The sequence below is a fragment of the Paroedura picta genome, chromosome 3 (assembly GCF_049243985.1).
Source record: "Paroedura picta isolate Pp20150507F chromosome 3, Ppicta_v3.0, whole genome shotgun sequence".
Classification (NCBI taxonomy): domain Eukaryota; kingdom Metazoa; phylum Chordata; class Lepidosauria; order Squamata; family Gekkonidae; genus Paroedura; species Paroedura picta.
In genome coordinates this window covers 96,004,790-96,025,263 of record NC_135371.1, presented here as the reverse complement: position 1 = coordinate 96,025,263, position 20,474 = coordinate 96,004,790, and the positions used below count along the sequence as shown (strand labels likewise).

Below are 20,474 nucleotides of genomic sequence, written 5' to 3'. Positions count from 1 at the left end.
AATCTTGGTAGCTTTAAGCCAACTAGATTTACAAGGATATTGAAGGATCAAAGGAAGAAGCCCTTGGCCTCTGGGGTTTATTTTGAGCCAAAAATATAGGGATCCCAGATAGATCTTTGCCTCAGCTCTTAGCTACACTCCGTTCAATCAGGAATAACTACTATTTAAATTCACATTTTTTAATCCTTCTGCATTCAAGGTTTTTTTAAAATCCCTTTAAAGACCACAATTCAACATTAACAGTGCATGAAAGACAACAGGCTGTCGTATGTCTCTACGGAACCTTCATCTGTAATAACTCTGTTAGCAGCAACCATTATTGTGCAGGCTTTACATGATCAGATGTTATCATTTACTTGAAACAGATTGGCCAAATTTACAGAACAACCAAAATATATGACTATGACTCAGATTGCATCAAGTCATCCAGGGCTCTGGTGATTGCTGCCATCCAACCCACCACCCCCTCCCCAGCTGGTGCAAAGTACGAGCACATCCCCTTAGCAAGTGGCTGTAACTGGGTATCGGTTTGTTAAATGGCTGACCTACATTAATTGTGGGATTTTTTAAAATTCACATTTGAAGCAGAAATTCAGCTGAGGTAGACGCAAAATAAAGATGAGCACACACTAGAATATTTTATATCAATTACTATTTTTGGCTAGGGTAATTCTAGTGTACAACAGGACTCCAAAGAATAAATCAATAGTGCATTAGTCCCTGCAATAATGCGTTCCTTCTAAGATCCTTATAGGCACATAAAATCCTCTCTTTTCCAGCCCAAATACACACATGATAAAAACCGCAATGGTATCTCCCTTCCCCCACTGGAGCAGGTCCTGCCAGGGGGAACAATTATGAATTTCATATTTATACGATGGTAAAGAAAAAGCAAAAGATGCTTAAATCCTCAGGTGACTGCTGAGTCCATTTTAGCAGAAAAGGACCAATTACAAAAAAGCAAAATGTCTAATTTAGAGTTTTGTTTGATTCTCAGTGCTCTATTATTCAAAAATTAAAAAGTCTTTAAATCATCACTCCCTTGTGATTCAAGGCTTTTGGTGGCAAGCAGCAAACCAATGCAGCTTTCTAAGGATTTTTCAGTTCTTCTGTGCCCTCTATCATAATTCCAGTAGAGGCAGGATAGGGTGGGAACCAGGCACAAGAGCATATATGGCAACTGCCTCAGTGTCGCTTAGTTCAGCTTTTAACACCGGGGGGGGGGGGGGGGACTAGTTCTCCTCATCCTGGAAGTCAGCATCATTTTCCAGCATCTGAAATAACCTGAAACACGGAAGGAAGTCAACTGGGAACAAGGTCATCAAAATGCATTGACATACTGCCAACTATGAACACTATAGCTTGGTTCACACTGTCATTCTTACTAGCCCCCTTCTTTTGTTATAAGGTCTTTTGTACCTGTATGCAATCATCAGAACCAAGTGGATTATACCACTGAAGGCAATGGAGTTTCAGAGTTCAATGTCACACTCAAAATGAAAACCCAATAAGAACTCTGGTTGTAACACATCTCTCTGTTATGCTAATATACCATGCACAGCAAGTTATTTTACAGGAGTGAGTATCCAAACATGCATGTAGAGTTTGAAGAGGCACATTCTCTAGACACACACTGAGTGCTGCCTATCAGAAATTAACTAGAACAGCCGACAGGAAAGATTCAAATGAGTAGCCATGTTGGTCTGAAGTAGCACAATAAAATCAGAGTCCAGTAGCACCTTTAAGGCCAACAAAGCGTGAGCTTTTGAGTGCAAACAGTTGTAATTTACAAAAACATAGGAGAAACAAAACTGTCAGTGATCAAAGGCTCCCACCCCACCATTAGCTGTTTGCCCCATCTGTCACCATATAAGTGCAAAACATTCCTGCAAGGGCCTTTGATCACTGACAGTTTTATTTCTCCTATGTTTTTGTAAAGTACAACTGAATTCCAGGCGACTGATTGGCTGTTTTGGCTAAGAATTATCATATGGCTGTATTTGGATGTGTAACACAGTTTACTAATGTAACATAATTAATTTTTGCTACATATTCCCACTGTCATACAGGGAGTTCTTAGTCTGAGGAAGAGTGCTTGCACTCGAAAGCTCATGCCTTGAATAAATCTTTGTTGGTTTTAAAGGTGCTACTGGACTCTGATTTTATTGAGCAGTCAGGAAAGTTCCTGCCAGTTCAAAACTACTTACAAGGATTTCATTTTGTTTTTTTAAAAACATTGGGAAGCATTCACACATGATATCTCTTACCTGAGGTGGTACAGTATATCTCTTCATTGTGTTGCATAATTCTGCTTGGAGTAGTCTTTTTAAAGTGCCCTTTGAATTGGTGACTTTCCTCCCAAAGAAAGGCCACACTATAAACACTGTGCTGCCAAATAAGGCAGCACAAATGGCAGAGGAAGCTTGCTAATGCTGTTCCAGTGTTGGATCCAACAATCTGGAAGCAAGACCTCAGATCCTTTTCTGTGGATACAGGATGGGTGATACAGGATGGGGGGAAATCACCCAGCCCTCCCTCTTTTGTCAGTACAGGCTTACTGACTGGAGGATGAAGATGGAGAATTGATTGATTTCACCCCATTCTTATTAGCTCCATGGCTCCTGCAACCATCAGAAAGGCTTGGGCAGGGGAAAGAATGGAAAAGTTTACATAATCAGTGCCTTTGGCTGAGAGTTCACTGGATCCAACCCAAGAGCCACTGATCTTTATGTCACTTTAATGGACATTATGGATGTGTAGACATGACACCTATTTCCACAGGATATTTTGATATCGATAATGTAACATCTTAGTGTCTTCATGGAAGCTTCTAATAAACACATCTCAAGATTTTGTAATATAAAGTTCCCTGCAAAAGGGAGCTTTTCCGCCAGGCATTTGATTGAGGTCAACTGAACCTAACAACATTTACAGGCCCCCATGAACCAAACACCAGAAGCAACCAAAGGACTGTTAAAATGCTGATGTTGTTAAACTATGTTCTCTCTGTTATCACTGTAACTACCAAGTTATACTGTATTTTTCTTTGTTGTTCCATGTAAACCAGCCTGAGCCACAGGGGAGACAGCATTTAAATATAATAAATAAGTACTAACATGCTGTAAAAAGGTAAAGGTATCCCCCTGTGCAAGAACCGAGTCATGTCTGACCCTTGGGATGACGCTCTCTAGCATTTTCATGGCAGACTGAATACGGGGTGGTTTGCCAGTGCCTTCCCCAGTCATTACCGTTTACCCCCCAGCAAGCTGGGTACTCATTTTACCAATCTCGGAAGGATGGAAGGCTGAGTCAACCTTGAGCTGGCTGCTGGGATTGAACTCCCAGCCTCATGGGCAGAGCTTTCAGACTGCATGTCTGCTGCCTTACCACTCTGCGCCACAAGAGGCTCTTGATGCTGTAGCAGTGCCTTATCCCAGGGGTAGTCAACCTGTGGTTCTCCAGATGTTCATGGACTACAATACCCATGAGCCCCTGCTAGCATTTGCTGGCAGGGGCTCATGGGAATTGTAGTCCATGAACATCTGGAGAACCACAGGTTGACTACCCCTGCCTTATCCAGCAACAGTTTACGGGTCCTGTCTATGCAATAGACCCTGATCTAGAATTTCAATTTTGTTAATTTTCTACCCCAAAAGACCCATAACCTTGTAAATGCAAAGGAAAATAAAATCTATAGTGCAGTACCCAACAGCCACATATAAAAAAAGAAAAGTCCCACTATCACATAGGCTAGCATGAAATTTTTCTGAATATTTCTGAACGTGTTTTGAACATTTGCACCACAGTGACTGTTAGCAACCCAAAGCCGGTGGCAAAAGATTCAGCACACATTCCAGAGGTTTCTTGAAAAAGAGTTTGCCAAATGTACGTTATGAATCAGTAAAAAATGCCAAATTCTGGAAAAATAAAGATGTCCAATTGTAAGGGCACAAACTATTGTTTACTTGGTTCTATTGCAATGCAATGGCAATCCAAATATTACAACACCATCTTGACTTGTGATTCAAGGTTGTGCAAAAACTCTATGCTGAAATTCTACTATTCAGTCTGTTAATTCAAGTAAACGTGGTGCAATACACAACTTAAAGTAACTCTTCTTACAGTGATGTAAGAATAAATACATACCGGTCAACACAGGGGGAGCCTGGGTCATTAAAGTGTCCGTATGGATCTGCCTTGGATAGAGGCCTCATACAAAGCCAACAGAAATGCTGCTTGCAGCCAGTGCATGTCATTTTGTTACAGCCATCTAACTTCTGACAATTGGTAGAGGGGGAAAAATAATAATCAACTAAGCAACAAGTCAGCTACTAAATTGAGATTAGTGTTTATGCTGTGCTCTGAAACTTGCATTGCAGACCATAAAACATACTGGAATTCCGGGGGGGGGGGGAGTTGCTCTGTTTATCTTTGAGACACACAGTCACACATTTAATTAATTAATTGATTAATTAATTGGATATTTCTATACATCCCCTCTCAGTAATACCACCTTGGTGACAGCTTTATCCCAAACCTGACAATATCATTAAGGCAAACACAATTTTCCAATGGAAGAGAGGAATGTGATCCTGAATTTTGGAAAGCAGTCCTAGCAGTTTCAAACACATGCTATTTGTGGATTTGGGCACAGCACTGTCACAGTGCTTCAGAATTTAGGCTTTGGCTCATCTTTGGTGTGGAATGGGATGTCACCATGCTCATCATCACTTACCTGACCATCTAGCTATCTGCAGAGTCTCTTGAGCAGTACTATAATCTTTGGCACCTTAGAACAGTGGTCCCCAACCTTTTTATCACCGTGGACCAGTCAACACTTGATAATTTTACTGAGGCCGGGGGGGGGGGTCTTTTGCCAAGGGACGTCGCCGCCGCTGCCTGAGCCCCTGCTCCACTTGTTTTCCTGCCGGCACCACTGACTTCCCACCGCCCACTGGGGGGCGCTGCCAGCAACAGCTGTGCAGTGCCAGGCCGAGGGGGAGCCCCAGCCATGGCGGCCACCGGAGAGCACCAAAGGTGAGCCGGCAGCAGAGTGGCAGGGCAGCCCCCGAAGCAGCAGCCGGGGAGGAGGATGAGGAGCCGCAGCCCGGTACCAACTGATCTACGGACCAGTACCGGTCCCTGGACTGGGGGTTGGGGACCACAGCCTTAGAAGACCAATACCTAGGCTGTTATCACAACCAGCCTTCCTAAGGGCTTATAATAATCCAAGTCAATATGATGGGAGACTGTTGCACTGCTTAAAGACGCTCAATGGTGTTTTCCCCATCTTTCACCAGAGAGCATTCTTCCTGCATTTTGTCAATTTATCTAAACCTATAATGCTTTACTGAGTCCCACACACTAAATATTGCTTGTTTTCTACAATTTATTTTCTGAACGTTCTTTTCCTCTAGGCCTCAAGATCCTGCTTACTCAACATGTTATCCTGAAAGCTATTTTCTCTCACTGGCTGCTCAAAGTACACCTGACTATATGGTCAGACTAAATTTTCTCTCGGTAGGAAACTTGGTGGCGGAAACCGCCATCAAGTCATCCCTGACTTATGGCGACCCCCTAGGGCAAGAGGCAGTCAGAAGTGGTTTGCCATTGCCTGTTTCTGCGTCATAACCCTGGCACTCCTTCGTGGTCTCTACATCATAACCCTGCTTAGCTTTGGAGATCAGGCTAGCGAACCATCAAGCACGGTATTTGCTTTTCTAGCAACTCCATCTTTGTCTGTTCTGCATACTGCCAAAACTACAAAGGAATCAGAGTGCCGGGGGGAGGAAGAGATGTTGAAGAGGAAATCCCTTCATAAGAAGTCATATTTGGATAAGAGAGATGGGGGCAATTATTGCCTTGAGTCTAATTTCCACTTTCTGGACACGGTGACTAAGCGGGTTGTGGTGGAGTGATGGCAGGCATACTGTTATATCAGTGACATCTGGTACAGCTGACTATGATATCTCGGCACACAGCCTGCAGTCCCTGTTTGGGATAAAAGGGACCACTATCCACTGGTTTCACTCATTTCTTGTTGGCAGCAAAGAGATACCACAGAAAAGACAGTCATCTAGTTTGGACCTGATGTGTGGGGTGCCCCAAGGAGCCATTTTAGCCCTAAAATTCTTTAATCTCTCTGCAAGGCCATTGGAAGAGATCATTAGGAGCTTTGGGGGGGAGTTGTTACCCATCTGCTGAAGACACCTATCTTTATATCTCACTCTCCCAGTCTCTGGAAGAAGCTGAGACATTCCTGGACCTGTATCTTAAGGCTGTGACTAACTGGCTTAAAGTAAACAAATTCACACTTAGTCCAGGCTTAAGAAATCTGACTGTTTGGCTGATGCTCATTTAATGGGGTTAAGGTTTCTGTGGTAGATCAAGTTAAGAGTTTAGGCGTATTTCTAGACCCAACCTTGCCAACGGATGAGGTCAGTGCTGTTGCTAAAAGTGCCTTCTTACAACTAGCTTGTACACTGGCCAAACGGAGACCCTACCAACCTGGCTGCACTGATCTATGCTACAGTAAGCCTCCAGACTAGACTGTACATCTTTGGAGACATCTCAGAAGCTGCAGTTGATACAAAAGGCAGCACCAAGACTCCACTCAAGGGTCAGCCACTTGGAATGTGTAAATTCAATATGCATCTATTTATCTATTTGCTTCCAGGCTTAAATCATAGTGCTGATTACTACCTTGAAAGCTCTCTGTGGCCTGTGGCCTTTTATTTTTTAAGCCATATCTCCCAGTATACTTCCCTGTGCCAAATATGTACTTTCAACAGGCTGGCAGGGGCTCATGGTAATTGTAGTCCACGGACATCTGGAGAATCACAGTTTGGCTACTCCTGCCTTAAGGTGTCTTCCCTTATGACTGATATATACTCCAACAAGAACAGAAGCCTTAGACTTTTGGGATGACCTGCCTGAGTGGATGAAGAAGGAATCTTCACCTACAATTAAGAAAGTATGTCAGGCAGTCTTGTTCCAGAACATGTTTGAAGGAGGGTGGATTTTTCAAGAAGATTTGACTGTGAGTTCAGTGATCCTGTTTTCCGAAGGCTTTTAAACTGATGTTACACATTTTTTACCTGTTTTAAGTTGGTTAACTGTACTATTATTTATGTTCCAGCAACCTGGTTACTGTACTGTTCACTGCCTTGAGTTCAAGGAGATAAGGCAGGATAGAAATGCTTTAAACAAACAATAAGAAAACAATGCTTTGAATGCAAAACAAGTAAATGTTCAAGAAAACATGTATTTGACGCAAGTTCTCCTCCTTTGACCTGATATCACCTGTATAGGAGTTCCGCAGGAGGGACAAGTTTTGGAGTTCTTTTCCAGCCATTCTCTACTTCCCTTTTCCTCCAGTGCCTTTTGAATCACCCTTTGCCCATAGCGTTGCTCTAAAAATTTTCTTGTTGCCTCATCCGCTTCAAGATAATCATTCTCCAAATCTATTAATTTATCTAAGGAAAGCAGAGGAACAAACAAGGTTGTGTGAGGGCTTGCAAGGCTACAATAAACAAGCATGCCTAGCTACACTGCAAACAAAACAAATGCCATTGCCAGACAATCAAAAGCAGCTATGAAGTAATAATTCAAGATCTAACATTTTCTACCCTTTTCTCTAGAAAGAAAAACTAACCGTGTAAGCAATTTGTTAGGCACCTGCACCATGGGCAAAGTTATTTTGCATAATATTATTCTAAGATTCTCTGCTTCACTATGTTCTACCCCAAGTGGTCTTTTCCACTCTACATTTCGGAAGCACTACTTTCTCCCTATTGAGCTGAAGGGCTCAAGGAAGATAGGGAGCAAACAAGAAGACTGGCCAAATTAGCTGCATCTTTGGAGAACAGCTAAGTTTCACCTGAGCTACAGCATTCATCATCCAAATATTTCAAAGTAGAAGGCCTTGTTCTCACATTTAACTCACCTAGGGCGACTTTACATGGCGAGACACCATGGTAAGTCTTCTTACACAGGATACAGAAGGCATAACTGCACCTGGAACAGATGGCCATGCTACAAGACGGTTCCTGCACCACCGGCGTTTGGCAACAGGGGCGTGGGCAATTCACCACATCCACCATCAAATCCAAGCTGGACTGAAGCAGCAGGCGGTCGTAACGTGCAAATAGCTCCTCTCCAACCAGCTCTTTCACCTAAAAGAACAGGGTATCAATATACTATGAGATTAGTGAATTTTGATCCTTAAAAAAAACAAGGGGGGGAGTCAGCAATGGCTTTTATTCTGAATCCCAGAATGATGTCATAGTCTAATTACTGTGAGGGACAAAAGAGTACACAGATATTGATGCTTTACCTCAAAAATTCCAACTAGGAGTGTGTGCCCAATACTACCCAAAGCAGTTACTCTGGTTTTTCTTCAGATTGTCTAATACTATATTCGGTTATTATTGCCGACCAATCCTGCATACTGAGTAAGGACCAGCATTGGTCCAGACAACACTAAATACTAACAGGAGGCTTGCCATATACTTGAACTAAACCCATTTATCCATTAACCCAATATACAGCAACATTAAGAACTTGGCCTAATCACAAGTCCTTCCTATAAAGTGCTAAGCTTTGGTCAGCCACTCTTCTGGCACAGGTGACAACACAACCTTTCCTCTCTGATCTGGATATCCAGGGCAATCCCAATCCCATCAGATATTGGAAGCTAAGCAGGGCTAGTATTTGGATGGGAGATCTCCAAGGATCACTAGTGGACATCATTATGCAGAGACATCAATGGCAAACCACCTCTGAACATCCTTACCTGGCTGCCAAACAATCCTCAGATCTCCTGGCTACGCTACACATGCCATAGGATAAATTCCTCTCTGGCACACCTGTTCCTGCTTTTGAGTCTTAGGATAATGCCCAATAAATAGTCAAATTATATAAAGGACATGACAAAATAGTACATGCAGATCTGCTCCCAGAGAGAGAGCTCATAGAAGCCAATAGTTAAAAAAATAAATAGACAGAATGTTACCTGCCCTGGAGTAGCAGCAGAAGAACATTCTGATCCTGGACAATTCAGAGATTGGACCTGCCCATCTCGGATCTGAATTTCAAAGTAGTCCTTTAGGCAGGCTTTGCAATACACATGACTACAGTCCATGAAGTGCGTACATTCACTTCCCAGCTTTTCGGAAAAGCAGATATCGCATAAGTACATTTTACTATTAAAGCACTTTTCTCTCTGGGCCTGATCAAGGTCTAGTATTTCTCTAATCAGGCTGGACTGAGACTCAATGTCTTGTATAGCTCTTGGGTCAAGGGTTTCTTCTTTTGCTGCTGCTCCAGCACTTGCTATTGCACAGCAAGCCTCTTCGTTATGCGCTCCATTTGGCTTGTGTTCTTGTTCGCATATCTTTGGCTCATATGGGGAGGTGATGTTCAGATACCCGAGTGTTTCTTCCTTGAGAAACTGCATCCAGGCAAACAAGACCACACAACCTCGGTTTTCTTCCCATAAGTTGTCTAAGTGCTTGCAAAGTGCAGTGAGCTAGATGAGAGACAGAAGAAAGGAGTATTATTTATTTACTATTTACATTTCTAGACCACCCTATCGACCCTATCATTTCAGGCGAGTTTACAACATTTTAAAAACATGGTTAAAACAGTTAAAAAGGAGGAACGCCACTTTTTACAACTCTGGGGGCAATCTGTGTCAAATGGGTGACCTAAGACAATATCTACAATTGTCAGAGAAGTCATCATCACTGAACATCTTTTTAATATTCTGGAGAATGCAAAAAAGTAAAGGTTATTGGCAAACCTGTGCTCGGGAGAGCCATTTGCTACTGAGAGTGAACACAGGTGGGGAGGTTGATGGATAGTCGACTGGGAATTCAAAATTCAGAACAATTGGAGGCAAGAAGCAAACTGTGCACTCAAATTTGCCGTTCTGAAGATTCTCTAAAGGACTGCCTGAAACAAAATAAAAAGAAATCTAATAAGAACATAAGGAGAGCCATGCTGGATCAGACCAGTAGTCCATCTTATACAATATCCTTTTTCATACAATAAACAACTAAATGTCTCCAGAAGCCTTCTTCTGTTGTCATCACCCAGCAATGACATTCAGGAGTTCCCACTTCTGAACACCGAAGTTTCCTTTAAACATCACAGCTGACAGCCGTTGATCATCCAAAAATTACTCTAAATCTCCTTTAAAGTAAAGTAAACCAATGCCTCTCATTATACATTATATCCCGTGGTGACGAATTTCACTAAAGTACATCATTTTGTCCACCCTTAATTTATTACCAAACAAGTTTTTTTAGGGGGTCACAAATTTTATATTTTAGGAGTGAGAAAACGTTCTCTCTGTCCATTTTCTCTTCATGTTATTGTCCAACGTCTGCTTTGTGTTATTGCCTTTTCTCTAAACTAAAAAGCCCAAAATGCCATAGCCTTTTCTTACACAGGAGGTGTTCCAACTCGGATCATTTGGCTTGGCCTTTTCTAGAGCTACAGTATCCATTCTGAGATATAGCAACCAGACGTATACAGTATTTCGAATCCAGCTCCACTATACATGGCTATCTGGATACTGGGAGTTTTGTTCCCAACTTGTCTTTCCCTAATAATCTGTAGCACAGAGTTTGTCTTTTTCTATTTGCTGCCACACTATGGAGCCGACCCAGCTTACAATTTCTGAAGTTTAGGTCCCTTTTGAAAAGCAAACATTATGTTTGCCACTTTCCAATCCTCTTGAAAAGGAGGCCAATTTTAGTGACATGTCACACAGTTTTGCAGCTGAGTTCCTTAAAAATAATTCTTCTCTGTCAAAATGTTTTAAACTGAGAACACTGTAAAGCCAAGTTTTTAAAAGCTACTGAATTCAATACCTGAATGTCGCACAAAAATATTCTATCATCAGTGCAAGCCGTAATAAACATTATTACTTATAGCAACAGGCAATTTTAGTTAGAACCATTACTTTAATTGTCAGCTCTCCTTCTGCTAAGGATTATTCCTGATCCTGTAGGTTGCTGTTCCAGCAAAGAGCCAGTCAGGATGGACTACAAATGCCTACTATGTCCAGGCACTGTGTTGGGAAGGATCACAAGCTGACAATGTACCAGCCCCAAGTGGACTTTGCTAGCCAAAACTACAGCAGCCAGATGTTGTAGTAAGTCCCATATAGTTCAATGATTCTTACTCTCAGGGAAGTGTATCCTTAGGATGGCAGCCATTTTGTGACAGGGAAACAAAATTATCACTGGCAAAGAAACTGGACAGGGTCAAGGGCAGGGGGAACAGGTCAGCATGACAGCTAGTGCCGGTTCACAAGCTAGATGTTCCAATGTGGCCTCTGCCTTTTGGGTCAGCACACAAATTTTCACACGCTAAACATATCCCAGTGTCACTGGGAGTGGGATGCATCATGACTCGCCTACTTCACACATGCCTAAGCCAGTACAAGCCATTATGTTACAGTGATGTGAATATTTAAGATAAAGTGATGTTTTGTTTGTTTGTTTGTTTGATTGATATTTTGACTGCTACGTTGCCCCTCTTCAAATGGTCTCGGGATGGCTCATGACAACATGATTAAAAACCCATACAGATAATCAATTTTAAAACTACATCATCCAAAAATCAGTTTTCATTCATTGTCAGAATATACTCTAGCAAACTTCTCCTATAGCACCTGGGAATTAAATGGATGGAATACAGTTTATTGACCAGGCACAAAAAAGCAGGAGTAGGAGTCCAACCGGGGGGGGGGGGGAGTTCTGATGGCAATGGTGATCCTTAGCCTCAAACGCCTGTGGAAGAGCACAATTTGGTAGGCCCTCCAGAACTTAGAAAGTCCCAGCATCTCTAACTCATTCCACCAGGCTGGAGCCAGGACTGAAAAAGTCCTTGTTAAGGCCAAGTGCACCTCTCTGGTGATCACCAGCAAGTTGGAATTTGCTGAATGAAGAACTCGGTGGGGGGAAACCTACCCACTTCAACTTGTGAAAGCCCCCTGAAGCATTCAAAACACACCCCTGAAGAAGCCAAGGGGTCTCCAGTTCCCTTACTGTACTAACCAATGGTGAAACATTGTAGCAAAGGAAGAGTTTTATCTGCAAAAAAGCTCACAAAAGCCTCACCATTTAATGCCAATTGAGTACAATTTGAATGCCCGTCTTCAAGGATGGTAAGAGATCAAATTACCCTATATAGTTGCACTGAGAATGAGCTCACGGATGCAATGGAGGCTGCATAGAAATCTCTCTTCACCGCTTTCATTGCCACCTCAAAGGTCCTATAAGATGTTCTTGCCACTTTGTCATGAGTTGTCCCCCAAACTTCTTCAAAAAACACTTGAGATTTTTTGAACCTTCTGCATTGTACCTCATCCCATCTTTCTTTAACACAAACAAATCTTACTTTGATTTTCATAAAAATTCTAAGAAATTGCAAAATACTGTTTAATAACAGATGCAGAAAACGTCTCCCCCACTATCAGTGTCATCCAAAACATATATATTCGGAAGTAAATCACACTGAGGTTGAAAGGCTCTCTCCTTAAGTGAACTTATGACAACTATTTAGGTGTGATAAAAATGAAATCACAACACTGAAAAGAAAGAAAATCCTGCTTAACATATACCTTGAGTAAATCTGTTTGTTTAATATATTATACCTCATATTTGCTAGATTTAGTGTCTTATTAATTAAAACTGTCAAAATCCATAACAAGGAGTGTGTAGATGATGTTCCCCTCCATACGCAAGGTATGCATAATGTGCTGTGACCTGACCATGATGCACAGATACCTAATCACACAATGTTCTATACACAGAGACAGAGAACTGGCAAGCAGAGACTTGACCCAAAACCCTATTGTGTGCAGAACCTACATGCTGAGCTGCTCTGTTAAACAACTGCTAGTTAAAATATGGCAGTAAGACAATAATTTGAACACAGCAAATGTCAAAAGTAGCCGGACTCACCAGTCATAAATATACCAAAGTTTTGTGGCAGGTCCACAGAGACTCTCATTTCTCCTCCTTGTACAGATTCTGCTCTCTTGAACTCATATTCATCATAAATACTTGCCAAAGCAAGTAGCTCATCTTCTTGAGCTTCTTTGTCCTCTGAAGACATTTAAAGTTCCTTCTAAAGACTAATATATTTCCTAGATTAAACAGAATACTATAAATTAATGTTGATATATACATGGAGAATGTAGTCAAAAGGGCAAAATTTCACGTTTCAGTGGGATTACATTTAAGGAAACGTTTTTCATGCATCTCTAAGATGGCTTTACTTCTTATGAGTTCGTTACAACCTAAAAGCACAAACACAGAACTACATATGGTGTGATCAGAGCACAGTGGAACAGGCTTTTGGCAGTCATTCGGGGCACTTTATTCGAGGGCTTATTTGATTACCCACTAGCCAAATATATTGCCAAACTACAGGTATTATCACTTATTCGTATCCCATATTGCTCTAACAAGAAATGATGGTAATATCAGCAATGTATCTTTTCTAAAGGCTTCCAATTTGATTTGCAAATTTCTATTTTACACCCTCGGGATGGGCCAAAGGTCATTGGATTTGTAAGACACATTACAGGCCTCTGCATTCTCTTGGTTGTGGGCTTAGTGTTTAGGGGATGATGGACACAGATCCAAGTAAGTTCATCTCTGTTTTGTGTTTTCAGATTGTTTAGTCACATGGCAGCCATAAATCTATTCAAACTTATTTTATGTTCCAATCAAGAAAACACATGACATCAATTGGCATTTTGTCAAGAAACACCAGGCAAGCGCATTTGTGCTTTCCTAAATACATTAATAAGGGTGGACCATTCGTGCTGTTTATCTCCTGGTTTTATAAGCAACGAGACCCGGAAGTCTCCTCTGCCCGCCCACTCCGGTGCGACCCCCCCCCCCCCGACGCTGCCTCCTTCTGGCCCCCTTCCACCACCCCGAGTCACTTTCAACCCGCGAGACTCCCACCCACCTCCGCGCGCAGACCCCAGCCCCAGGGCTGCTGCCACAGCGCGTGCGCCTACGACGCTCTCAAGCCGGGCGGAAACTCAAGGCTCGCCGCCCACAAACTGACCCTCAACCCACCTTCGTCAGTTCCGGGGCTGGAGTTCCGCTTCCTCTCCTAGAGCGACGATTCAGGAGCATAGAGCCGGGCGGACTCGTGCAAGGTTGGTTCCCAGGCTTCCGGGGCGATGCTGGGATCTCCATTTTGCCCGAGGCGCGTCCGAGAACCCGCGCATGCGCCGCCTTGATGGTTGTGATGGGTCTTCTGCCTGCTTGACAGACGCAGACAACTGGGATTCGTTTGACATGCCTGCATCTCTTGCTGTGTTTTGCCGCCTGCTTCTTGAAACGTGTGTGAGGTGTATAGTAGAAGACAGTTCTTCTTAAAGTTTTCTGTTTAGAGAACTGTCACGATACAGGCCCATTAGCTTGTAGCTGCAAAATAAACAGGAGTCATGCGGCATCTTAAAAACCGATTCCGTGAGGCCTAATTTACGGGAGTTTATGCTGGAATAATTGTTTGTTAGACCACAACAAAATAAAACGAGAATCTGGTACTGTCACTTTCGGACCTGTGTAGACATTCGCATGAATGGTAACCTAACTCAGCTAAGCATCACATTCTTGAGCCTGCTGTAATCTATTTAATTGGATGTACGTCTTTGGATCGAAGTAAAACGTTTTTTCTCGTTGTTTCTGTTGCGCTCCGTTAACGCACAATACTGAAAACCTACCATGTTTAAAAGGTTAAAGAAATATCCAGTCACCAGGCCAGCCGCTCTGAATTGGGGTACAGGGTGATTGTAATCCTATGCCAGTTTTATATGGGTTATTACACAGTTGTCTTTTCCAGATTTCTTGTGATAATACAATGATGGAGAACCATATGTAGCAAGCTGGTTTTGAAATGGTGTGAACTTTAAAAGCATTCAATATAAATCTTTTTATCCCACTTTGTTTCACCAAGGAGCTTAGGAAAGCAAGTATGATTTTGCCTTCCTCACAACAGTCTTGTGAGGTGGATGAGAAGCAGTGTGACTGGGTCAGAGAAAATTTATTTCTAGCAATCCTATGAATTAGATACCTCTAAAACATCCTATCATTAAAAGGTGAGGTCTTTCAAAGCAAACCGAGAGCCATTCTACCTCATGTTAAGTCTTCCTGTTTTCTTCCTGTCTTCAACATTTCGTGTTGTTGTTGTTGCCAGCCATTCAGTCACATCTGACTTTTGGTGGTTTTCCGATTCCGGTAAGGCTGGGTGTCAGCATCTTTATCAGCCTTGAGATATTATTTTCCCTTTTAACTTTATTTTAAGCAGTTTTAATTATTTCTGCTATGCTGTCATGCTGAATATTTATTAATTATATTTATATACCGCCCTCCCTGAAGGCTCAGGGCTATTGTGAAGAGGCTGTATGTAGCTGCTAATAAGAAAGAAAGAAAGAAAGAAAGAAAGAAAGAAAGAAAGAAAGAAAGAAAGAAAGAAAGAAAGAAAGAAAGAAAGAAAGAAAGAAAGAAAGAAAACACTGCACTAGGTAGAGAACATTACATCTTTAACAACTACCACTTTTGGCAGAGCTTACTGTTTTTGGTTGTGGAGGGAGAAATTTTGCTATCATTTAACTGTGGCTGCCAGCAAGCGTCCAAGAGACTATGAAGTAACTAATTCCTTTCCTAAGGGCAAACAATCAAAAATAGGAGACATTTTTACTCCTAATTCCATAAAACACAGATTAAAGCAGGTATTTGCAATTAGAGCCTCTTGTGGCGCAGAGTGGTAAGGCAGCAGACATGCAGTCTGAAGCTCTGCCCATGAGGCTGGGAATTCAATCCCAGCAGCCGGCTCAAGGTTGACTCAGCCTTCCATCCTTCCGAGGTCGATAAAATGAGTACCCAGCTTGCTGGGGAGTAAACGGTAATGACTGGGGAAGGCACTGGCAAACCCACCCCATATTGAGTCTGCCATGAAAACGCTAGAGAGCGTCACCCCAAGGGTCAGACATGACTAGGTTCTTGCACAGGGGATAGCTTTACCTTTTTACCTTGCAATTAAAATGACCAACTGGTTCTCTTCTCTTGAGGAAGATTTTGAATGTGAGTAGGGGATTGAGAGGACAGAACATGACATGATTTTGTTTGACGGAAAGGCTGAAACAGAAGGTATAACTGACGCTGAAATTGGTGTATGGCATACAATAGAGCAACATCCCCAAGTGAAGCTAGACACCAGGGAAACCTCAATGCTTGAGAATCACAGTCAAGTTGAATTGATTTCAAGAACTGTAGCATGTATTTAAAATCGACCTTAAAACTTATCCTTGAAATAGGGAGATTGGCAGCTACAGTTAACCCACTGACAGCCAGCTTTCAAAAAAGTTGAATATTGCATAGCAATGTGGACAGGAACTAGCCTTCACACCAGAGAACTACTATCAACTGGCCTAAAGCCAAAGATGAACTGTTTGACAATTTGTAGTTATAAGGGCTTGAGACCAAGCTGGAGAAGCAAACATGAGATCAAAAGACATGTCAGTACACTATTAAAAATTAACTTCTCTCTGATTCATCTTGCTGAATTTGAATCACTTAATCACCAGTTTCAGGCAAAACAGATTTTGCTTACATCTTACACCCCCAAAATTATGTCATTCATTCAAAGACAGAAAATGTTGCTAAGTGCAAAAGAGATTTTTCCAACATGTGTATTTTCAAACTCAAATTTGTTGATCTGTGCCCTAAGAGTTCAAATCCCAAGACTGATAAATAAGACCACACAGGATGTGATGACATCTGAAAATTCAGCACATTCAGATTTAATAAGATGGGACAAGTTAGACGAGACTTCAGTGATGCACAGTCAAAAGCAAATCCACAGAGATGAGCTGTCTGAAATATCTGATAACCTAATCCATCACGTCTTGGATAATTCTATTGAAGATGATCTTATATACTCCTTTGAGAATTTGTCCTTGATGTAGCAACAGACAATTATTGAAAGATTGGACTTGGTAAAATATAAATTGCAATCACTGGGGGGTAAACGGTAATGACTGGGGAAGGCAATGGCAAACCACCCCGTATTGAGTCTGCCATGAAAACGCTAGAGGGCGTCACCCCAAGGGTCAGACATGACTCGGTGCTTGCACAGGGGATACCTTTACCTTTACCTATTCTGTATAGCTAAGCACCAGCCAGGTGATTCTGTTTTCTGGAATGCGGATAAATTGAATAGTAACTGAATGGTTAAAGGCATTGGACAGAAGAGTGAATACTAAACATCTGAAGAATCCATCAGTAGCAGAGCAAGCAAACCAGACCCCCCCCCCCCCAATAAACAAATGACATCAAATGCAAGGATATAATCATTTCTTCTAAAACTTGCAACATAGAGATCTCCAAATCTGACACGTTAGCTATTTTGGATAGGGAAGGACAATTTAAGAATAATGTAAAACATATAAGCCCTACTTCAAAAAAAGGAACTTTTGGAAATTGATATGAAATCAAAGAATGGATGCATCTTTCAAGACACAAATGGGGATTTAGAGAGGATTGATATATACAATCCCTGATTTCCACTAACATCTCCTTAAAAGAAATGGGAGTTTTTCAGGATGAGAGCATAATGGATTCATCTTCACATAGCAGAAGGGAAGTACTAAATACTATTGAGGGTTCACACAAATGACTATGAAATAACTCAATAAGTCAAATCCTCATACTTTGATTTTATAAAATTTATTTCCTTCAAGAAATTTGGCTCACATAGGAGCTCGATATTCCTAATTATAAATTATAACTATCTTGGCCACCTCAAGTGAGAGAGTGGGAAGACTGTGTTCCCACCTGCCTAGAAACACAGCTATTTTGGTATTGAAAGAACTCAGTATTATGTATTACTTTATATTTATCCCCATTAAGAACTCATTGTCAGATAAAAGTCCTTTGGAAGGAAATCGAGTCTTTTATATTCTCTCTCATAAATAAATATACTTCTGCCCTATTCCTTATAGGAGGTGATTTAAATGTCAGGCTAGGGCATAATGACTAATGTTTGGCTAAGACATTTCAATATAGCCTTCTGAACATTTAGAAGGTAAACAATATTTACCAGCCCATTCTTTAGATGTAGAGGCTAATTTTGCTGGACTGTGCCTGTGGCGTGTATTACCAACCTGGTCAATTTACCTATTGATCTGCATCTAAAGCCTCTACTATTGACTATATGGTCATTTCTCCAGGCCTGGCACTGAGACTAAATACATTTGAAATAATTCTAAGATCAGAAAGTGATCATCTACCTCTTTTTGACTTGGATCCTCTAAAATAGCGGTCCCCAACCTTTCTCAGGTCAGGGACCGCCTCCGGGGTGAGGGGCGAGCCGACAGCCCGGGTGCTGCGAAAACGCGCACGTGCAGTTGCCGCACATGCACGTTTTCGCCACGACGTGGCGCTAACGCGCATGTGCGCAGTTGCCACACATGCGTGTTTTCACCACGAGGGGGCACTAACGCGCATGCGCAGCAACTGCACGCATGCTTGTTTGCGTCACCGGGGTGCCGGCAGCTGCGCCTGCCTCCTCCCTTCCTTCTCGCTGCGGGCGGGGGGAGGCAGGAGCGGCTGCCAGCAGCCCGGTACTGTGGCCTTTGCGGCCCGGCAGCAGGCCATGGCCCGGGGGTTGATGACCCCTGCTCTAAAATATTGGTGCCAGACTCATTTAGACACTTTTGTTGAGCCATCACATTTAGACACCAGGAAAACAAAAAATCAAATGGAGCTGCCAGCTGAACAACATCCTAAAAGTATGGTTAAATTCCCCAACAGACTAGAATCATTCATGCAAAGCTGTTGAACCCTTGGGATACTGACACTATCCTTGATGTCCGTGTGGAACTTATACAGATTTTAACTTCATTACTTACCAAGCCTAATCTAAAAACTTTCTCTTCAAAGTTTCAGTCTAATAAATGGATTAATTATGAGTGAGTGATGGTTAAAAAAATCTATTAAGATATTCTGATGCAATGATGGAGAATTGGAAGATTATTATTGAAACTGTTAAATCTACTGCTGAGTTTTGGAGACTGACATATACACAATCTAATCAAGTTCCCATCTTTATGTCTAATACTAGCTTCAAAGCCCGTTCCTAAGAACGGGCCTTGAAAGGGTCCCCTCCCGTGGCCTCCGGCCAGGCAGCTTAAGGTGGCCTTGGGCTGCAGCTCACAGCCAGATCAAGTGTGAGTAGGGGCTGGCCAGCTCGTTAGCAGGGCCAGAACAGAGCTTCTTAGCAGGCAGTCAGCCGGCTGGGAGGCCCTCGTTAGCAGGCCCAGCCTAATAGGCCAAGAGGCCCTTGTTAGTAGACCCAGCCTAGCAGGCCAGGAAGCCCTCATTAGCGGGCCCTCCACCAAGACCCTTTGCCCAAGGCCCTCTCCCCTTACCTGCTGCTGGCTCCAGGCACTGAAGTGCGTCTGAGAATAAAGAGGCTAGAGTCCAGGGACAGAGAGCAGGAGCTGCAGGAGCTGCAGGAGCTGCAGGAGCTGCAGGACCAATTCTATTGGCCCTATTCCAAGTTGGACAGCGGGACATGTTCCACCCCACAGGCTGTTTCACAAATATATAGAGGAACCATGGATAAAGATTATTAGTGCAACTGAATGGACCCAGTATTCTAAATCTGAATTGTTCATTCCTGAACCTTTGGGCATAATATCCCAATGGCCGTAGGTTTCCATTTGTGAGATTAAACAACTGATTCAGGATTTAAAGTGTGGTAAGCCCCCACATAGTGGCTTTATCTATCTATCTACGACGTTTTTATACCACCCTCCCCGAAGGCTCAGGGCGGTTTAGATAGAACTGTACAAGAAACAATCCATACATACAAATAACTATAACATTAATATTACTAACTGATAATAACAGTGGTAACAGTACAACTTTCTCTCCTGATGTATTAAAAGCTAACATCAATTAGTGGGCCCCTGTCTTGGCATCACTATTTAGTTATATAGATCAAACTGCTCAAATCCCATCAGATTGGGGTCTAGCCATAATCATTCCTATCATTAAGAAAGGCCTTAGAACTGAGCCAGAAAATTATAGACCAATAAGTTTGTTAAATAAATTAGTTAAATGTTATTTCCAAACTGTATTCCAAACTTCTACACCTAAACTGTTTAAGTGGTTGAAGCAAGAAATTTTTTTAGAAGATGAACAAGCTGGTTTTAGGTCAGGGAAATCAACTATGCCTTATTATGCATTATCTAATCCGTAAGTATGTGACTACAACAAAAGGTTCCTTATATTATTATTATTATTATTATTATTATTATTATTATTATTATTTGGTTTATTGCCCGCCACTCCCTTGCGGCTCGTGGCGGGTTACAACATTCTAAAACCCCATAAAATCCATTAAAATCCAGTTAAACAAACACAATCCAG

The 20,474-nt window shown here is 42.1% G+C and overlaps 1 protein-coding gene across 1 annotated transcript; it reads right to left on the bottom strand.

Moving 5' to 3' along the window:
• Positions 1 to 163: 163 nt before the first annotated feature.
• RNF14 (ring finger protein 14) lies at positions 164 to 14,122 on the bottom strand. The gene is made up of 8 exons (XM_077326929.1): positions 13,996 to 14,122; positions 12,978 to 13,162; positions 9,803 to 9,954; positions 9,014 to 9,529; positions 7,946 to 8,174; positions 7,303 to 7,475; positions 4,147 to 4,277; positions 164 to 1,284 (listed from the first exon to the last, which is right to left on the bottom strand). The coding sequence occupies exons 2-8, from the start codon at positions 13,129 to 13,131 to the stop codon at positions 1,233 to 1,235; spliced, it is 1,407 nt and encodes a 468-aa protein (XP_077183044.1). The 5' UTR covers positions 13,132 to 13,162; positions 13,996 to 14,122; the 3' UTR covers positions 164 to 1,232.
• Positions 14,123 to 20,474: the final 6,352 nt, after the last annotated feature.